The sequence below is a fragment of the Cyanistes caeruleus genome, chromosome 14 (assembly GCF_971803275.1).
Source record: "Cyanistes caeruleus chromosome 14, bCyaCae1.hap1.1, whole genome shotgun sequence".
In the NCBI taxonomy this organism is placed as follows: domain Eukaryota; kingdom Metazoa; phylum Chordata; class Aves; order Passeriformes; family Paridae; genus Cyanistes; species Cyanistes caeruleus.
In genome coordinates, this window is record NC_141714.1 from 7,741,357 (window position 1) to 7,761,572 (window position 20,216).

Here is a 20,216-nt window from a genome sequence, read left to right on the forward strand (position 1 = left end):
AAGGAAACTGAGCAAGTGTCTGGGAAATGATGAAGACACAGCAGGTTCAGAACAGCCTCAGTAAGGCTGGAATCTCTCATATGCCTGGTCCACAAGGTCCAGCAATTCCTATGACTTCCATTCAAGCAGTAAATGCTTCCTGTGTGCAAACTTGTCCTGTGCTCCTTGGACACTGACTTCCAGGCACTGCTTTTCTTTATTTCTGTTGTCTCTTTTAAGTTTGCAAGCCTTGTTTTTCCCTTGTACTCTTACTTTCATGCCTTTGTTGTGGTTCTGTGGGTCTGCTTCTGGGGTCTTACCTGGTGTCACCTTTCCAGAGGCAGGCAGAGCTGTGTCAGGGAGCAGCACAGTGCCAGGGCTGTGTGCTCCCCATGATCACAGGAATGGCTTGATTTGGTTTGTTTTGTCAGAAGGATTTTCCTTGGCACAGTGCTGGGGCAGCCCAGGTATCTCACAGCTGGCTGAAGCACATCCCTGTGCAGCGGTGGGATGTTCCCCTTGGATGTGAGCTGGTGCTACCAGTGGGGCAAAAGTCAAGGTATGACTACACTGCTGTTCTTATTCTTTGAGTTCACTGGTTCAGACAGAAACAGTGAGGTAGCTTTCATCTGGCCAACCTGCAGTTCAGTGTCAGCAGGACAACAGTGGCTGTGTGAGCTGAGTTTGAGCTGCAGAAGTTGCTTAAGACATTAAGTGAATAATCTGGCACTTGACCTGTAGGCAATAGCAGAAGTACCCAGAGCAGCATTGCCAGCCTGCCCCAGGCTGGCTTTCCCTGGGACAGACTTTCCTGGGACAGCCTCGGGGGCATGTCTGCATGAGACCAGTGCACCTTGCTGTACACCAGGAAGCTAGTTTAGATCTAGATCATCTGAGCTGCTAATTAAACATCTTTCCAAATCTCCTTCAACAGCAATTTGGGATCTTAAGGTGGCCTTGAATTTTGTGAACCAAAGACAGTAATGTTCTCTTTTACAGCTGTTTCTGAAGCATTCTAGCTTCCCTGAAGTGAGGAGACATAATTCAGTGTTTATAAAGGCAGACCAGAAAGTAAAAGACTCTTTGGTTCTCTCTGAAAGCTTTTTTCAAATGTAGAAAGAATGAGTCACTTGACATTTCATTACTGAATAGGAGCTGATTTACAAGTGCATATGCCCTGAGATGAATGTCGGTGGATGAACACCAATAGTTTCCTCCATGACCATGCTGTAAATGGGCTTCAGCCAGTTTGATGTAATTAATTCTGGGACACTGTGCTGTCTTTTGAAATGGAAGCATCATCCTTCTTATGATCTTCTGAATGCTAGAAAGCAAATTAACATGGGAATTCCTGATTAGCTTTAATTCAGCTCTACTGCTCCAAGAAAGCATAGTTTCTGAATTTCACAAAGAAAGCCTCTAAAAGCATGGATCCAAATCAGTGTACTGAAGATCCTGTTGGTAGGTGTGGTAGGTATGATTAATATTTACTTGATGTCTTTCATCTTCCAAGTACTTTACACAGAATAAGCATTTAATCTTCTCAAAAGATGTATGAGTTAGGTGAAGTAAGTTTTACTCCCTCAGCTTTATTAATAAAGGCAGAAAAATGGAAGCAAAGAGATTAAAGTAGTTGTGTCATGGTTATAAAGAAGGCCAGCACTGAAACTGAGTAACGTCAGGTTTCTATTTCTGAGTCCAGACTATAGGCTCTTCTTGGTAAGAAAAATCAGCAGGACAGACTTTGGAATAAGAACATCATAAGAACTCAGTGAAGCATCACTTAGACTGATGCGCTGCTAGCCTGTTCTCCTCCCTCCCTTACAGAGGCATTCCTACAGGTTGCCACTTGAGTTGCAAAGCATCCATGGATCTTTCCTTAGACTGATATAATGGCCCAGTTTAGTCACTGGTCTGGTTGGACCACTGAGAAATAAGTGTGTGTTGAGATTTCTGGAATAAAAGAGTCTCTGCTGAAGTGAATATGATGAGATGCATATATGATTTTAGTCAATTCAATGGCTTACTGCATTAGAAAGTGCTTAAATTACATGGTTGAATTTTAAGCAGGCAAGTTATCTCATTAATCTGAAAAAAATTTTGTTTGCCATTGGTTTGGATAGGGCTACTCATAGAGCTCTATTTAAGTATACACTAAAGTTTATTGCCAAATCAGGGCCCTGGTTTGCAGCAAATGTCACCCTGCATTGAAGACTGGCAGGGAACCTGTTGAGGGCCCAAAGGTAGTTTTTGGCTTAAAGAGCTTCCTATTAAAATGAGTCAGTGGACAAAGCTTAAAACATCTGAGAAAGTTCTTGTCTCAGAAGGCATCTGATCTTTTGAAAGAAAAGCCTACTTGGTAGATGCATAGGGGTTGTGTGCATCCTCAATCTGGTTGTGCAACTGGTTGACTGTAATGGAAACCCTCACCTGGGAGGCTCCCCTGGGAGTCTTCCTCCTTCTGTGTGGGGAAAAGCAATTGCCTTTTAGTTCCTCCAATCTTACCTTAAAGACGAAAGAGAAGATGCCTTTGCCTGAAACTGAAATCCACTTGGAGATGGTGGCTGTAGAAGCCACTTCATATTGTCTAGATTTGACTGTAAATTGAGCCTCCTGCTTCACATGGAGTAATGATTTTAATGCTGCAGTGAGGAATCACTTGGTGAGAGAAGGGAGGCAGCAGAGAAAAGCAGTGCAGCCACACTCCCCTTGTAAGGCCATGGTTCAAAATGCTTAATTAGTTGTTTCAAACCAATGGCTCTTCTCCTTTGAGGCAGGAATGATGTATCAGCAAAAGCTGACCAAATTGATGTAGCAAATCAATTCTATGGTAATCTGTTTATTTAAACTTTGGTACCTAAACTTAAAAGCTCTTCTCAAGTGTACCTGCATTGCTGTTTATTAACCTGTATTCTTTTATGCTCTTGCTTGGAGGTTTGTGCTGCAGATAGCAAAATGGCCAGGACATGCCACTTGAAGCTGCTTACAAATGTAATTCAAGCAGGTCTGCAATAATAGCGCTAAAAGGAGAGCTATTTAGCAGCATTATTAATGGGAAAAAAGTTCAGGCAGGATTATAAAAAGTAAATTTTTATTAAGAGTGGAGAAGCTAGAAGAATGGACTGATTGCCCTGAGTCCTCTGGGCCCTCGAGCAATCAATTTCCCTTTCTAGTATTCAGTTACTTGCTAATTGTATTGATTTTTATCAAATATATGTACAAATCAATTTTATATTTTAGTGCTATTAAAAGCTTCCTTCCTTCCTTGCAGGCAATGTTGCTCTGATCATTCTCATTGTCTTCCTTTATTTTAATGCTTTTACCCTAATGCATATTTTCATTATGACATGCATGTTTTTCTTTAGGACATTGAACTAGGTTTGGATTTTACCTTGATGCTCAGGGGTTGAGCAAATAGACATCAATCAGTCCAAACCTCTGTGAAGTCAGTGGAACTGCCTGCTTAAGGAAAAATCGCAGGAAAGGGATGTGTGGTGTCATAAAATGGGTGGGTGCAAGTGACCACACAGTGTGAGCCCCTGAAGAACAGGAAGTACGGCTGCCACAGGATGGGAATTGTCCTGCAGAAAGCTTGTAATGAGAAACAGAGGGGATAAATGCTGAGCATGATGCACTCTTACTGAGTAAAGGGGGAAATGAAATCAGAGTGAGAAAAATGAAACTCCTATTTTATCAGGATGACCCCCATTGCTGCTGCAAACCAAGTCACTTAGGCACCTCAAGTAAAGTGGATACTGGAGAAATCTCTGAGCAGAGTGAATCTGTTGAGCTCTGAACAAAAAAAACAAAAACAACATTCTCCATTTGTGTTTGTTTATGCCCATGGAGATTCAGATTGGTTTGATTGTCAAAGGTACCTGTTTTCTGAGACAGAATACACTTGTGAGCCACACAGTTTGGGTTTGGGGAGAATCTTTTTGGCTGTGTGTGAGCCTGAGAAATGGACTCCCATAATTTAAATGTTTGGTGTATGTACAGCACTGCCAGAGATGGTGGGGAGACTTTGGACTTTTAAAGGTGTGAGCAATAGTCACAGAACAAAGGGAGTTAGCACTTTGCTATTCCAGTTGCCTCTGACTTAATATTAAAACTGGAGAGTTTATGGTGGTGTATTTTCCACTCTTATGCTCAGGCACTTAAACAAAATACTTTTATACTTTTCTTCAGGAAGGAAGAGTTGCATTAGCAATTATTTGGGTATATACACATGTGGTAAAAATGTACCTTACATTAAATCTTCTAAAACAGTGGTACATAGAGCATTTTTTATTTTATGTGGATCACTTTGGTCTTTTTGATTGCTCTTCTCCCTGGTTCCACTAATGTTTTTTCATCTCACAGCAAACCCATTTGGGAAAACCAGCAAAAGCCACAGCTTTCTCAGCCTCTCCTCCCTGCCAGTTGCTGGTCCAAAAGGCAGAGGTGCTGTGGTATAGAAAGACAGACCCAAGCCCTCCTGCCTCATCCAATGGCATGAAAGGACCGAGGTTCTGGTTCCCCATGACCCCCAGACAGCAGCTCAGTGAGGAGTAGGCATCCTTTGTGCCCCATGACACGATTTTCTTGCACTCCCCAGATGCCACAGTGGCTTTTCTTGACACTTTGGGGTGCCTACCAGTGTAGGTGCTGCAACCACCATCATCAGTATAATGTTTTAGAAGCTGATTAGGAGAAACCTGTCTTCTTGTCCTTTGATCTTGAGCACAGTGAGTCCCTCCCTGTACTCCCAGCTGGAGTGGAGGACAGATCCTGCGTGCATGCACAGCCCCCTGGCTGAGGAGCTGGCAGCTCCGGTCCGAAGGGCCAGGGCTCTGTGGGAGGAGAGCCACTGTGCTGCTACTGGCCCTGGCATCACTTGGCTCACACTTGGCTGGGGAGCACATTTCTGTCATTAGGTTTATACAGCACCTATTGTACAAGAAATCACAGACTGGATAAACCGTGTGAGAGGTCATTATAACACAGAGAAGATAAATGTACTGGTTCTGCTGGAGGCTGTCCTCAGGCTGTTTGTTATGTGTCTCTAACACCGTCACTACATCACACACTTCCTCGATCTCCATATTACCCTACAAGCCTGTCTAATGGGATCCTCTGTTGCTGATTCCAGCTTACCCTGACCTACTTCTTTCTTGTGTCCCAGCAAGCTGTCAGGAACTATCAGAGCACTGGGAGCTGAAATAAACACTCACTGAGGGGAAAAGCAAGGCTGTCTCTGGTGAATTTAATTAGCTTTGTTTAACTGGCTTGTTTGCTTTGTAAATCACATAATTTTTAGTCAAATTTAAGGGATAAAAAAATCTGTAATTAAAATCAAATTATGCACGACTTTATTAAAAGTCAAGGGTTTTAGAAGTTCTGTACAAAAAGTCATTTAGTTTGTAACAGATTTGCAGCATTCTGAATATTTTAGGGAGAAGAAGGATGAAACTGAAATTCTTTTTGGTTTTGGAATCTTTCTTCAGACTGGAAGGAGATTGGGGCTTTTTGAATCATTATCTTTACCTTTTCCTGAATATAGTTTAAAAAAAAAAATTGCTTTGGTCTTTTTGCCAGCATTGCACACTCGCTGCATGAAATTTTAGAATCCAAATAAAGATTCTTACTGTTTCTTTCTTCCCTATGGCCTAAGCATCCATGTATTATGCATAGTTTGAATCCTATTCAAACTGTGTTGTGTGAAGCCATGGTTTAAATCCTGGCTTCCCTTTGCATGTCTGTTGCATTTTTGAGTGTTGGAACAGAAGTCATTGTAATTTTGACTCTGCCAGACATATGAAGCACTGACTTGGCAAGTCATCACTGGGTTGAATTTGAAAGTGCTTAGAGTGTTTTTATCAGACAATACATTTTGTCTTTCAGGTGCTTTACTCTATTTCAGTATGACACATACTTCTAATAAGTGATGTCCTTGCTCTTGTCAGTGTAGGGTCTAATCCTCTTGCTGTTGAAAATTATAAAAGCCCTATGAATTCATAATACGTCTTATCAAAATCTGGCTCAAGTATAAAATGTCTGGCCCCAACTTCTGATTCTTCTTCAGCAGAAATATTTTTCTGTCTTGCATCATGCATGCATATTGATAGAGCCTCTTGAGCACATGGCTTGTAGAGATACCCTCATCCTTGTGCTGAGCTGCAGCATGGACAGAAAAGGATTAAAGGACCACTGAGAAATAAATGGGTATGCATGAACTTGCAGTGTGAGAAACAGTAAAATATGGGATGAAACTACTATCCGAGAGTATGAGAGGAATTAAAAATCTTTTTCATAAAGGCGCAGAACTTCTTTGAGTCTTTTGAAGAGGATGTAAAATTGGCTAACCTGTAGTACTGCACTGAGTATTACTCGTGGTAGTAATCTCATTGAGGAGTATAATGAGCAGCCTGATTGCTCAATGACTTCTGAGTAACTCACTAACTTAAGGATCACTGTGAGGTTTCAGGGAAGGAAAAGAGAAATGTTCTTTTCTCAGTGGGAGTTTTGGAGTTCCCTTGGCCCCACTGGAACACATGGTGCTGGAAGCTATCTGCTGTGCCACGAGTGGAAGTTGTATGGAAGTCTTACAAAAAGATACACAGAAGGAGACTTCAGTGGCTTGACAAAATTGAATTGAAACAAGAATATCCAGGTGAGGGGGTAACCAAGCACCAAGTGGTTCAAGTAAAGTTTGTGGTCTTTCAACAGTAGGTAATGAGGTGAGGAAAATTGAGATATCCCAGTTACCTTTCAATATCTTCAATTACTCGAGAGAACACAGAACAGAAAATTTCAGGTATTATAACTTCAGAAACTCTGCTCGCATTCTACAGCTTTACCAGATCCTGTATATATCTCTTGTGGATTGGGGTCTTAATATTTTTGGCATCTGTAGCTGAGATGTGTAGAGTGGGAGGAATACAAGTACTGCTCCTAGGTTATTGCTCCAGAGAAAGTGGCTGAGGTGCATATTGTGGAGCTTTTATCACAGACATTGAAGCAGGCTTGTTTTATAATCTGATCCAGTGGAAATAGCAAGAAAAATTTATAATTTTGACACCCTCTCGAGAGGAGAGTGGTAGAACAGGGAGGTACGAGGGGGCTAAAGCTAAATGCTAAATGCTAATGAGCTAAATGCTCATTTGGACCCATTAGCTGCTGAGTGTTGCTCACTGCAGCTGGGAGCTGGGTGTGAGGACAAGGAGACCTCAGCACTGTGGGAAAGTGGGACTTTAGTGTGTTTAGCAACAAACGTGATTAATAGCTGTGTGCTTGTCATCTCTGCGATAGCACCATCATCCATCCATTCATCTCCACAGCTGCGGGAGGAGGGGAGCAGGAGAGGGACTCTATGCTCGGGGTGCAGGGGATGTGTGCTCTTGGTAGAAATCAGGAACTGAGAAAGGGACCTGTCCTGGCACCTCCCTTTGCACTGGAAAAAACTTCTAGGAAACTGCCTGGCATGTTCTGGGCACCACTGTAATCTGAATAATAAACATTTAATTCCAAGATCCTCATATCTGGCTGTGGTTCTATTCAATGATGCTTAGTTTAGAGGACACAAAAAGGGACAAATGTTCATAAGACTTGAGTCATTTAACTTAAATCAGCTTCCTCCTACCCACTATTGACAGATCAAGAGAACCAATGAGGCATGTTTAATTACACATGCCTCAGTTTACAATTTGTATGCAGAGGGATTTTTTTTGTTCTTTTTTTTTTTATTCCTCATATCACAAGGTAAAATTTGGTCCTGCAAGAGGTCTTACTGAATTGAATGTAAGACAAGCAGGGCTGCAGTGGGGTTTTTTTCCCCTTTTTAAATGTGCATGGAATATCCTCTAGGTCAAATGGTTTAATCTGGTGCTGTAATGTGACATGGTTTAGCAATCCTTCTGCTCCCCTTCTGCTTGTAATAAGTGACAAAAATATGGCTTCTTGTTTGATAAATGGGTTAACAGTATTCACAAGGCAGGTAATAGAAATCCATATTAATGGGTGGAAATTGGCTCTTGATGCCAGGCAGGAGAGTCTAATGAAAATATTATTGTTTTACCTTCCAGCTCCTTTGGAAGCTGAAAGGTAAATGCCCATATTATATTCTTATTACCTATTTATCACACTATATAGCTGAATGGCTATTTATTAAATTACATTCGTATTTAATGCCTGTTTGTATACTTTTCACTCAATGTGTTCTCAAAGGAAATTCTCTGGAAGTGTTTCAGAAATGTGCAACTGTTTTCCCATTCTCTTTTTGTAAAGTAAGCCCATTGTTGCCAACTGTCAATATACAATTGGCTTGGAAATTAAATTGTTTCCTGCTAAGCTGTAAGAACTAGCTAATCCTGCTCTATTTAATTCAGGAAATAAATATTTAAAAATCTGGAAAACACAAGGTATTTTTGGGTAGTGTTGATTCTATTTTAGTCTTTGAAAATACCCAAGATCCCAAGAGTTGGGCTTACCTATTTTCAGCTTTAATTTAGCATTAAATTGCTTCATCAGGGATTTTATATATGACCTTCTGTATGTTTGTGATTCTTTTGAGAATATTTAAAATAGTACTGAATATCATCAAAGATAAGAAATTAGAAGCCTGTTTATTAATACACCTACTTATCATGCTTCTCCAGTTTTACACTCTTACTTTCTTCTTAAGCAGCACATTCAATTAATTCCATCTAGATTAAAAGGAAAAACAAAAAAATGGAAGAAAACTAAAAGAATAAAAAAACTAAAGCCAAAACCCCAGCACAGCTCAAGTATTCCCACATAGCTTTGACCTGGAGAGTGCTGGCGTCTCAAGGGCTTTTCTATACATACTGAGAGGCAAAAAAAACGGGAAAGTGGGCTTGCATGTTCTTCCATCATATTATTTCCAGTTCGTCCCTCTTGTCAGAGCACTGTGACTATGCAGCACTGGGGGGTGATGCAGTCACAGTGAGTCAGGTGAGGACCAGGGCTGATAGCCAAGGGCTCCTGTTTTTCTGTATAACTTGTCCAGCAGAGTCAGAGCACTTCCTTCCTGACCAGCATCCTGCACTCATAGAGCATGAAAGAGAGATGCCCAGCTGGAAGTCTGTGCCAGTTTATTTACGCAATCCCTAACAGGACATTTGATTCTCATTCTTACACTGAGAAATAGCTGTAATGTGTAGAAATCTGAAGAGCTTATTCTTTCCCTTCACCAAGTTGTTTGCAGATGCCTCAGAAATACCTGGGGCTTGGTGCAAGCAGCTCCTGTGCTCACACAGAGCCTCAGCATCTCTCACAGGCACCCTGGTCAGGCATGAAACAGCCCAGGTGAAATGCAGGGGTCCCTACCCATGAAATCCTGCTAGGGGATCAGGCTGTAAGGTCTGAACTTAGATATTAGAGGGCCAAGTGGTTTTCTATTCAAAGGCTTTTATAGCTCTTGTCTGCTTGAAGTTTAATTTCAGTGGAATATTGTATTGATCCATCAATGCAATCTGTTAAATACTGCTATTTAAACCACTCTGGCTTATTTATATTAAGGATAAATAAATAACCCAGAGCTGCTGTGCACATTGCAGCTCTCTGCAGTGTGGGCAATAATGCAAACACTCACTTCTGCAACAAGCAAGTTAATCACTTTTCATTTTTATTAAAATTTTTCTGCCACTACCCTTTAAAGAGTTAATCTTTGTCATTAGGGGGTTCTAACAATGCCCAGTGAACATACTTTCAAGTTAGAGAGACTGAAAAAAACTATATAAAAATACCATATTATGCTTCATTTAGTCCTGATTTACATTATTAATGTAAGAGAACAATTCAGAAAACAGTTGTAATCATGCTACCAATTTTTTTTTTTTTTAATGGTGTGGAGAGAAACAAGAAATCAGTCTTCTGGAGTATGTGGAGCATATGAGCAAATAGCAGTTCAAGCAAGTTTTAGCAGGTTTATTGTGTTTTGACATTTTAGACATCTTGGATCAGCAAATATTAATGTTTTAAGAGCCATTGCAAGGGCTTCCTTAGGTTTTGTACATATATATATAAATATATATAGACTAAGTTTATATATATGAGTGTATGTATATGTAGAGATGTAGAGAAACTCCTGTTGAGCATTTTAGTTGTCAGGGGAATAAGCTCTTCAAACTGTTTTTCTTCCAGTTTTAATAATCTTAAGTCCCGTTTCAGTACTTGCAGCTTTGCTTTACCTTTATGTTCACTCAGTTTGATGGAGACTCTATGGGCTAATTAGTTTCATTTCTGCTAATGGCTGATATCTAATAGTTTTTGTTCTTTTGGCTTCTCAAATCTTGATCAATGCTCTGGTGTGTTTGCCGTATGCACTGCAGGGAATGGTTGCTCGCTCTTCTGTACCCCAGTAACACATATTGCAGCACTTGACCGGTTCCCCATTTTGTAAAACCTTTAAAATATGACTCCTTCTGATTCAGGATTTCATAAATCATATTGATAGAAAAGTTGTATTCAATCCTTTTTCGTGTAATGTGACAGTACAACAGAATTTATAGCATTGGAACTCATCTGAGAGACACCCATAGTGACACTAATATTTTCTGATCTGCCTTAATTTCTTTTCTTATTCCAGACATCTGTAAATGACTGTGTTAATTTTTTGTTTAACGTTCTTTAAGATGAAATTTTGCCAATTGGTGTTTGGGCAAGTCTTTAATAATATTTTTTTTATTTTTTTTATTTGTTATCTTACTCTTCAACAGTTTGAGCATATTTGAGTTATTTTGAGTTTGGATTCTGTCCTTGGAAGTCAACACAAAGTGCTTAGCATGAGGCAGAGCTCTTGTAGATCCTACAGTAACGTGAAAGCAGCTTGTGGCACTGCAAACAACAGCAAAACCACTTACAGGTTTAATATGTTTGGCTAGGAAATGCCCAAGAAAATGTATTTCTGAGCCCCGTGTTGTTTGTTAAGTCATACTGATGCACAGCCAAGGGCCTGAGGAAAATTTCAGGAATGGCAGAGAGCAAGGGAGGAACTCATTGGTGGAGTATTTCTATGGAGAGAGTTTGTGGGCTGTTTATTGATTGCTCAGGTCATTGGTGAAAGGTCAACAGCTCTGCTGTGTCGGCAGATAAAGACAGAAGAATGGTATGTTGAGGTCACATTGGAAAGGAATTCAGGCACGCTAAAGAACATTTTAAACCTTTATTTACTCAAAAAGGGTTGTGAGGTACTGAGCTTGCACATTTATGACCCTTCAGTGTAAGATTAAGAAACCTTATTCTCAGCTTTCACTGGGAGTTTTCCCCTTCACTTTACAATCTGCTTTTAAAGTTGAACCATTTAAAACTCATTGCTTAATTCCTTGCTCCTGGTTTTGTGTCTGGCAAAGATTAGAAAAATATTTCCTTGTGCAAAGAAACACTGGTAATTTTTTCTGAACAACCAAATTTTAATGCAATTACACCCTATAGTTAATATATATTTTTTTTCCTCAAAGTGACTGTACACTGAGCCCTGTTTGTGTTTATTTCTATTGTGTTTTGCTTTTACCCTCCATGAAGGTAACTATTGCATGGCAGGGCTGAGATTTAACACATCTGAAAGGTGAGCTGTTCGGGGTAGAATTTAAATCCAGAGGACTCAGGTCTTGTCTGAACAAGGTAGTAACACTGCTCATCAGATGGTGTGTGCTGGAATTTAGACAGGCAGAGTGAAAACAATCCTTGTCATTTTATTTACCTCCATTAGGAGCCAATTTAAATGAAAGCTAATAGGCCATTATTGCACTTTAGAAAAAAGGGTTCTTATACAAACACTTAAGTTCTGGTTTTAAGTAATCCAGTGCAGATTTGTTTTGTAGTAAGCTGTAAGTAGATGGGGAGCTGTTTTCCAGATTTGGGGACCAAAACCCCTGTCAATAAGCATGGTATTCTCTCTAATGCAAAGACCTGGTCCAGACCTTCCCCATCACCAAATTCCCCTTAATCCCTGGAAGTGGTACAGGGAAGTACAGCCAGACACAAAGTGAGTGGCAAAGAGTACATTTGTTTCTTTAGTCAAGTTGGGCATAAAGGCAATAAATGCATAGGATTTATTTGTATAGAAGATGTGAGAAAAGGTTTATAGGTTGGAAACAGGGTTGCTGTGACTGATGATTTAATATTGTCACTTAGTCTGGGCTTCTAAACTCCAAAATTACAATTTTTAAAAAAATCCCAGTATCTTTCTTCAGTGACTCAAAGCTCCTGAGTTTGTGATCAGGGTAGATTTTGTTAATATTTTAGTATTAAAACTAATAAATCCTACCTTTTAGATCTTCCAGGACTTCTCAGGTAGTTTGCTTCCCCCATGCCAACCTTGATGCAAAGCACTGTGTAAAGGTAACACTTCTGCTTTTGATGAAGACACTCAGAACTGCTCAGGAGAAGATGCTAAGGAGCATGTCCATGCACTGGGCCTGTCCCAGCATCCTTGTGCACCCTCTACATCATCACTGCTAACCAAGGCTTCTCCTGTTCAACTTTATAGGTTGAGATGTTCAATGCAGCCATTTCTGTACCTCACGAAGAACAGAGTAAAAAATACATATCTTGCCTATTTTGCAATTATCTGATCTCTGCTGTTGCCAGCAGCTCGGATGTGGATGGAAGGTGACTGTGAACCTCCAAACTGCCCATTAGGCTGGGGCCACTACCTGATGTGCCCTGCTCTGGCACTGTCCTAAGAGGACAGAGCAACAGAGAAGCTGCTTCCAGCAGTTTGTGTAAAACAGTTGTAGTGGGGTATGAATTTTGGGTGAAATTTTGATAAAATGTAGAGGAAAACTTTTCAGAGGCTAAGCCAAATGTGATGCCCAGCAGAGGATTTTTAGCCTTATTGATGTGTGGCAGTGCTACAATTCCTCATAGGCTTTCTGAATACTAGAGAAGAGTTGTGTTAGACCAGTAATGACTGTAATTTAAAAAAAAAAAATTAACAAAGTAAAAAGAAATTACTTTTTATTTAATTTATTAAGAAAAATGGAGTCTTGAAGATGAAATGAATACACTGCTATTTGCCTGTAGTTGCTGAATCACATCCTGCTCTATCCAGAAGTAACTACATGTTGGCATCTAAATGGATGTTGAGTCACCTCTGCAATATGAACTGGTGATTTACATTCATACACCAGGAAAGTGTCTCTGTTTAACAGTGGGGAAAAAAAACCCAACCCAAACTGGTTTTTGCAAGAGAATGTCCCAGAGGAAAAATCTCTGGATGGGGTTAAGATTTCTATTGACAACAGACAGGCAAAAGCTTGCCAGGGACCCTGCCCCATTGTAGCTGGGAGAAGGTGCAGAGGTGCAAATACCCAGCTGTGGTGCTGGCTAGGAACATATCCAGGAGGCTGCTGCTGGAGCTGCAGGAGCTACAGGTCCCTCCTCTTTCTAAATGTATGGTCCCAAAACCTGAAGCAGTGTCTGGGGAGCAGACTCCTACAAATACTGGCAGAGCCATGTGCCAGCACAGTGCCCGGAACACTGTGACCGTGTTTTCTGTGTGGGTGCCCTCCCTTTGCAGAAAATCAGGCCTTTGTCTGAACAGCTCCTTTCTCCTTTTCTTTTCTTTCTGAAGTTTTCAGTTGGTGACTGGGCAGCGGGGAGGGGAAAGGGTGAAAGCCTGCAAAGATGAAGCAGCTCATGAAAAGAAAGCTGCTGAATAGGCAGATTGTTTTATCTGGAGGAGTTTTGTGTTCCTGACTCTGTGTTGCAAGGGAAGGTACAGTACAAACAGTATTCTGGCTCACACACTCCTGCTGCTGCTGCTGCTGCTGCTGCTGCTGCTGCAGAGCCCTGAGCGTGTGTTATCTTTTTCCCCTCCTCCTGAAGGTGGTATCTGTTTGCTGCTGATGTTATTTCTGGTTAACAAGGGCCGTGTTTACACTGTAAGAAATGTGGACATATCTCAAGGATTCTGCAGCTTTGTGCACCCCTGCAAAGTGGTTTTTCCTATAGCTGCTGACTCCAAAACAGTCCTGTGTTCCCAGCCTATTTGCTTAACAGTCTGGAAAGAAACCTGGAAAGCTGAGGATAAAACATCTAAATGAGCTTTAGGAGGAAATGGAAGCCCGGGCTTGGAGTGGGGATTCCAAATTACCCTTCATTTGCTGAATCTTCTCCTGTTTCTCTCTTTTCCCATCAGAAAACTGGGAATAGCTGAGGCTCTGGTCAGCTGGTGGTTGCTTTGGTTGCCCATGTAGTCCCAGGCTCCAACACGAGCTGTGATGTTAGTCTTTGAAATGGAGAGGCAATGGCCTCTGTATTATTAAAGGTCATCAGGCATCTGGTACAAGCTGGAGGAATTTTGTGCAAGCAAAAGAGCACAAAGGGTGTATAAAATTTAAAGGAAGGAAAAAAAAGAGGAAAAAAGTTAAAGGAAGAAAAGAAGAGGGGAAAAAAAGATGGTAAACTTTGTGCTTCAGGTTCAACATAGCAGGTAGGGACAGGAGGTGGGATGTGTATGTACAGGTAAAATAATTCTGATTAAAGTCCTGATGATTCAGGCCCTTAGAAAGAAAATTCCTCCTCTAATGCAACTAATTTGGTTTTTTTGCATCCTGAACTGTGTCAGTGAGACACTGAAACCCTCATCAGTGGAGGGGGAAGGAATAGTGCTTCTGGCCTCTTATGTGCTGAAACCATAATTTAAGAATGGGGGGGTTTAGGGCTGCTGGAAGTTTTCTGGTGTTTCATCTGAGAATAAAGTGCTAATGCATCCCCCCACTGAAAGTTAGGAAGCCAGTGAGCAGGACTCTCCTCAAACACAATGGCTCTATCTTGCTGTTATGCCACAAAGGAGTGGCTTGCTTAATCTCTGAAATTAATAGAGCAGAGAGGAAATGGCTCTTAAAAAGATGTGTGTCTGCTTCCTTCCTGTGCAAACGCAGGGAGCCTGGGGCACCGAGGCAATGTCATTTCACATAACTAAAGGGCTCTTCTTGTAGAGGACAATTACAGTAAGTCTAGCAAGGCTGGAATTTTTCACTTTTCAGGGTTTTTTTCCCTGCTCTCGTGGTGAAGATTTTTGTTTAAAACCTGGAATATTATTTTGGTGGAAGATGATGCTGTGAGAGTTCGTCCCACATTTTCTTTCTCCAGAGATTTATTGGGGGGGAGGGGGGGCAGGGAAGGGGACAGGGACAGGGGACTGTCTGCCTGTTTAGTGACATCAGAGAAACCAGCCTGCTGCTCCATTCCCTGCCACACTTGGTACAACAGTATAAATGTGTTTTGAGCGCTTGTCCTAGGAGAATGTCAGTTCAACCAGAATTAACGGAGTGTATTCTAGTAGAACAGCTCCTTTTTCACACTGTGTTAGCCCTTTATAATAGTGTGTTACTCTTGCTGTGAAGCCAAATCAACTGATAAGCAATGCACTAGATTTTCCTGCTTATGGTCAAGGCTGTTCGCTTTATACAAACATTTTTAGCTTTAGAAAAAAGGCCTAGTGCTCACAAAACTAAACTCCACCTAGCCACTGTCAAGTCAGAGGGAGGGAGAGAGAAAAACTAGCTTGCCAGGAAGCCTTCAGGATTTTTGGATTGCTTCAGGGAGAAAGATGGGGAGACCAGGAAGCGATGCTGTGGCGACCAGGTTGATTTGAGAACAGGGGGATGCTTTCAGGAACTAAGTTGGGCAGGTGATGCTTTGCTCTGCTTTCATTCCTTAACATTTGTTAATGATTTATGTGTGATACTGCACAGTGGAAATATATCCCCAACTCTGCATTTGAAACGAGCAGCATAACATCATCCAGCCACGTTGTGTATCTTGTGCATCTATTAAAGAGAAAGGGTGCGTGGATTGTATGGGTTTTGAGTCACAATGGGGGAATCTGTAATAAAATGGCTATCTATAAAGTGCAGGACAGTTTGTTCCCTCCAAGCAACATGATGTATTTTACATATGAACAATAGTAAGTTGCTTTGCAGAAAAATGTGGATTTGATATTAAGATTATCAGTGCTGCCACCCCTTGTCCCTCATTTATTATGGGACTCCGTGCAGCAAAATTGCCAAGTTCTTTGTGCTTTTTCAGCTTTTATTCAGCCACATGATTTGTAATGACTGTGGTGAGCTGGGGAAGGGAGGAAGTTTAAATTTGGGCAGTTGTGCATCTATCTGCAGCTAACAAGGCATCTAATTTCTCTGCAAATCTGATGCAGCTTTACCACAGCAATGGCTGTAAGTTCAAGAATTCTGTAGTATTTTTCAGTATTTTTCTGAACCTTTGCCATTGCCAGTGTTTTTAGTGCCATCTACTTTGAATTTTATTTATCTGAAAGATGAGATGGAGAATTGGCTGGTATCAGTGCTGCTCACCAGTGGCGTGGAAGGCTTAGCAAGCTTTGGCTGCCTGACCCCACATTGCCTATGGCTGCTCTAACCAGGTACTGGAAAGGGACAATATTCAGTAGGGACTGTACTGCTGCCATGTCCTTTTGCCTTTTCAGGAGCCCTGAGTAGCTACAACCATCTGTCACAACCATCACTTTATTGCCCTGCACAGAATATACCCCTTCCAAGCATGGCTAAAGCTTAGCTTCAGAGTCCCTGCAGGCTCCTGGGGGCAGGGAACAGCCTTTCTCCTGGTTTCAGGCAGGTACCCAGCCCCAACCATTGTGACCTTGTCTGTCTTGCATGGAATTATTGTGCTCCATGCAATGCTGCCTGAGAACAGGCAGCAGCACAGTACAAGGTGGGATGGCAACCGTTTAAAATAGAAGATGGCATAATGAAGTTCTTAGGCTAAATGCCAGTAAAATTAGCATTTAACTTCCCCCTTAGAATTTGCCTATTAATTAGATATCACTGTCTATATTGGAGTAATTTTTAGAAGTTGCTACAGCAATATTATCATGACTGAAATACATTGCGTGAAATTATATTTTGCATCAAAGTTTTCTCCTGGTGGGGGCTTAGATCATCCAGCCCTGCTGGGAATGGTATTATTTCACTTGTTCTATTATAGACATCTAGACACATACACAGCCCTCGGACTTAAAGGAATGTGTCTTCAAGGTAAAATAGTAAGTGTATACCAGACAGTCCACAGGATTAGAAGGCTATTTAAATGAGAAGAAAAAGTGGGGAGCAGAGATGAAAAGGGGTGGATTTCTACGTCTTGTAACAATACCCTATTTCACCCTCCAGCTAGGACTTCTCAAACTGGATCAGGGCACTGCACTTTTTCTTCTGAACATATCAACCTATAAAGCCAGGTGTTAGCATCCCAGAGCAGGTTGGATAGATTTCCATTACATCCTTTCTTTGGACAATTTTTTTTTTTTTTTTTTAAATAAATCTTAATGCAGTGCCTTTCATGCATTTTGATATCAAGTTTCACCAACTTGCAGAAAGTTTCACTTTTGGATGTTTCCCCAAAATAGATGTATAGATGTGGCACTGAACTGTTGCCATTGGGCTTCCCTCTGCTCCAGGACCTTTCTGAAATCCTGGAAAAGTCTGGGTTCCAGTCTATGCAGGGCTGCCTATTTTGCAATGCCTCCCATTTCCACGTAGTCATTGTCTTTCTTTGGGGGGCTCCCATGATGAGGGGTTCCATACAGCAGAGCCCTATGACAGCTCTGCCCATTTGTTTCTTCCTCCTAACCAGTGCAGAGTTAGAGGGATGCAGGCTCTAGGGTCTTGTGCTATCCACCACAGGAGTACCAGAAGGCAAGCAATTTGCTTTTTAATAGCTCCCTCATTATGTATTTGTTTCACCTTGTCAATATTTTGCATTTTTTAAACTTTGCTGACTGCAAACATTGTGGGCTATCAAATCAATAATTAGATTGCCTTATTTTAAACACCTGGGTTATAAATCAGAGCAGCCTGATTCTGTAGCCCAGTGCTGTGTCTGGAGAGCAGCTGGCCTGTATATGAAAGGCAAAAGATTTGAGGAGAGCATTGAACACAGATTTGCTGTTGTTAAGAATGACCTCCAGAACATACTTAAAATGGTGGGGGGGGGGGGGGGGGGGGATCAATCCTGTTTTAGAAATAAAAAATACAGAGATTAAATCTTCATCAGAGGACATAGCATCACCTTGCCTGTCAAGTGAGTATGGTTCTTCCCACACCAAGTGAGTGTTGTAAACCTCACCTTCATTTTATTCCACCTGCCAAATGAGGTGGGGTGTTTTGTTTCACCTAAAGCCTGAGCTCATGGCAGAAGCATTAAATGCAAATTGCACCTTGAGGACCCCCCTCCTTGGATCACACGGCACAGCTTGTACTGCCATTTATGCTGGGTTTATCTCAATTGTTGTCTAAGGCTTTGGAATTATAAATGTTTGTTTTAAAGATGTACTTTCTCTTCCTTGTAGTGCAGTTACTTGTATTGCGCATGGGGTTTGAAAGAAGTCAAATATGGAGAGTACAGAAACAATAAAATCTCTATTCATGTCTAGATGCACAGGTATGCGGAAAGTGAGGGCGAGTGCTGCTGTTGCTGTAAAAGATGTGGAGATCATTTCATCCTCAAAAGAGAAAACTGTGAGTGGATACACAAAGAACTGCCCACTGAATCAGCAGCAGAGTTTCCAGTTGTTTCACCAGCTCAGTTCCAGTTAGAAAACTGAATACAGATTGTTCTGAGTATAGAATATCCTAAAGACAGATTTCAGACAGGAAGAGCCCAAGTTCTGCTATTATTTTAAAAAAGTATTACTGATGAGCACTGAGATACCCAAACAGAAATATGTTTGATGCAATGGAGAGCCTGGATCAAATGACATCTGCAGTTGGCACTGGAATGTGGCAAAATGGGTGCTGGGAGGACACCAGCACAAAGGAACCCCAGAAACAGGTGAGTACAGACAAGGGCAAGGTTTGCTTCTTTGAATTTGCATCAGGAACAAAGGGAAAGTTGTGTGCAGATGCATTGGAGAGGGAAGAAAAACATTAGAAGCTGCATTATTTCACTTACCGTAAATAGGTTTCTGTTCAGCATGGAAAGACATCAGCTCTTTCTGGGGTTGTTTGCTTTTCTTGTGTGACTGCTTGATGGTTCAGCTTGTTAATGGACCAGGTTTCTATTAAAAGTATTTATTGTTTGACAATCATGTGCTTCAGAAGCCAGGAGCTTACTATGTGCTGGTGAAGGCTGCCACTGTTTTCTTATATGGAGATATATATGTAGGGGTAATAGAAATTTCTACTGGTTCTTGGATTCTCTTAGAGTTAGGTACAGATCATTAGAAAATAGTAGAAATGTACTTGAGGTTAATTTTCCTTCTGTCCTTTCCATTGCACCCATGAGCTTCTGTAAAAAGAAGTTTGGCCTCTTTCAGAAAACTCAAAACTAATCTGGGTCAGTGAGAGATCTAGACCATGGCAATGTGAAAGGCATCTAGAAATCCCATAACAGCTCCATTTTGGCATCATGAAATGGGCAGTTCAGAAGAGCCCACGGTTTTCAGAGCTGCTGTGCAAGTGCTGCTCAAAGTGCCCTCGTAACCCAGCTCCATCCCAAAAGGCACCCTGAGCCCTGGGAGTGGGGGCACTTAGTGACAAGCAGAATCCCATCTTGCACAAGTGCTTGGTGAGGAAACCTGGTGACACAGCTTCTGGCCAACTTGCCGTTCTTCCCAGGAGTCCTGTTTTCTTGACAGAGTTGAGGAGTGGAGCCCTGTGCTTTGCCATAGGCCCAGCTTGCTCTCAGGAGCCTGGCAAGCTCTTTCCCCGCAGTGCAGTTCCATGTGCCACACTAGAAACTCTGTATTGTAAATGGGCAAAGTTTATTTTCAGGGAGTTGCTCATGTTGACACTTGTGACTTACTCTCTGTCTTCTTACAGAGCAGATTTGTCTCACATAAACCAGGAAACACTGTGTAAGGCAACACAGGGCTCAGCTGGAGCAGAAACTTCCATAAATCAAGAGTCTGCTCCAATGCCACCCCGTTTCTCCCATGTGTTATTTTTGGTGTCTTGTTGTATATTAAGAAAAAGTACTTCAAGAAGAATAATGATTTTTTTTTATTTTTTTTTTTAATTGGAGGACTGATAAATAGTGGTGCATTTTTTCTTTAAAGATACACTTGACATTTATTTGTCCCTGTTCATATATAATGAATGGGGAAACAAAAGAAGGAAATTGTATTTCAACTTTAGATGCTCAAGATGAAAAGAGAGGTAGTTTTATTAGGGAAAGATATGCTGTATCTGATTACAATTCCTTATTCTTTAGGCTGTCATTTACACCTGGATAAAGTAAATATAAAATGCTGCCAG

At 41.2% G+C, this 20,216-nt stretch overlaps 1 protein-coding gene across 25 annotated transcripts in view; it reads left to right on the forward strand.

The window, feature by feature from the left end:
• MAMLD1 (mastermind like domain containing 1) overlaps positions 1-20,216 on the forward strand; it is a 256,179-nt gene that overhangs the window by 189,205 nt on the left and 46,758 nt on the right. For 6 of the 25 annotated variants that reach the window (XM_086850506.1, XM_086850505.1, XM_086850507.1 and 3 more), the window contains one exon: positions 18,395-18,792. The exons of the other annotated variants lie outside the window; for them this stretch is intronic. In XM_086850506.1, coding sequence (XP_086706632.1) covers positions 18,685-18,792 — 108 coding nt within the window. In that variant the 5' untranslated portion in view covers positions 18,395-18,684. The remainder of the gene's footprint in view (positions 1-18,394; positions 18,793-20,216) is intronic. 25 annotated transcript variants of the gene reach the window in all.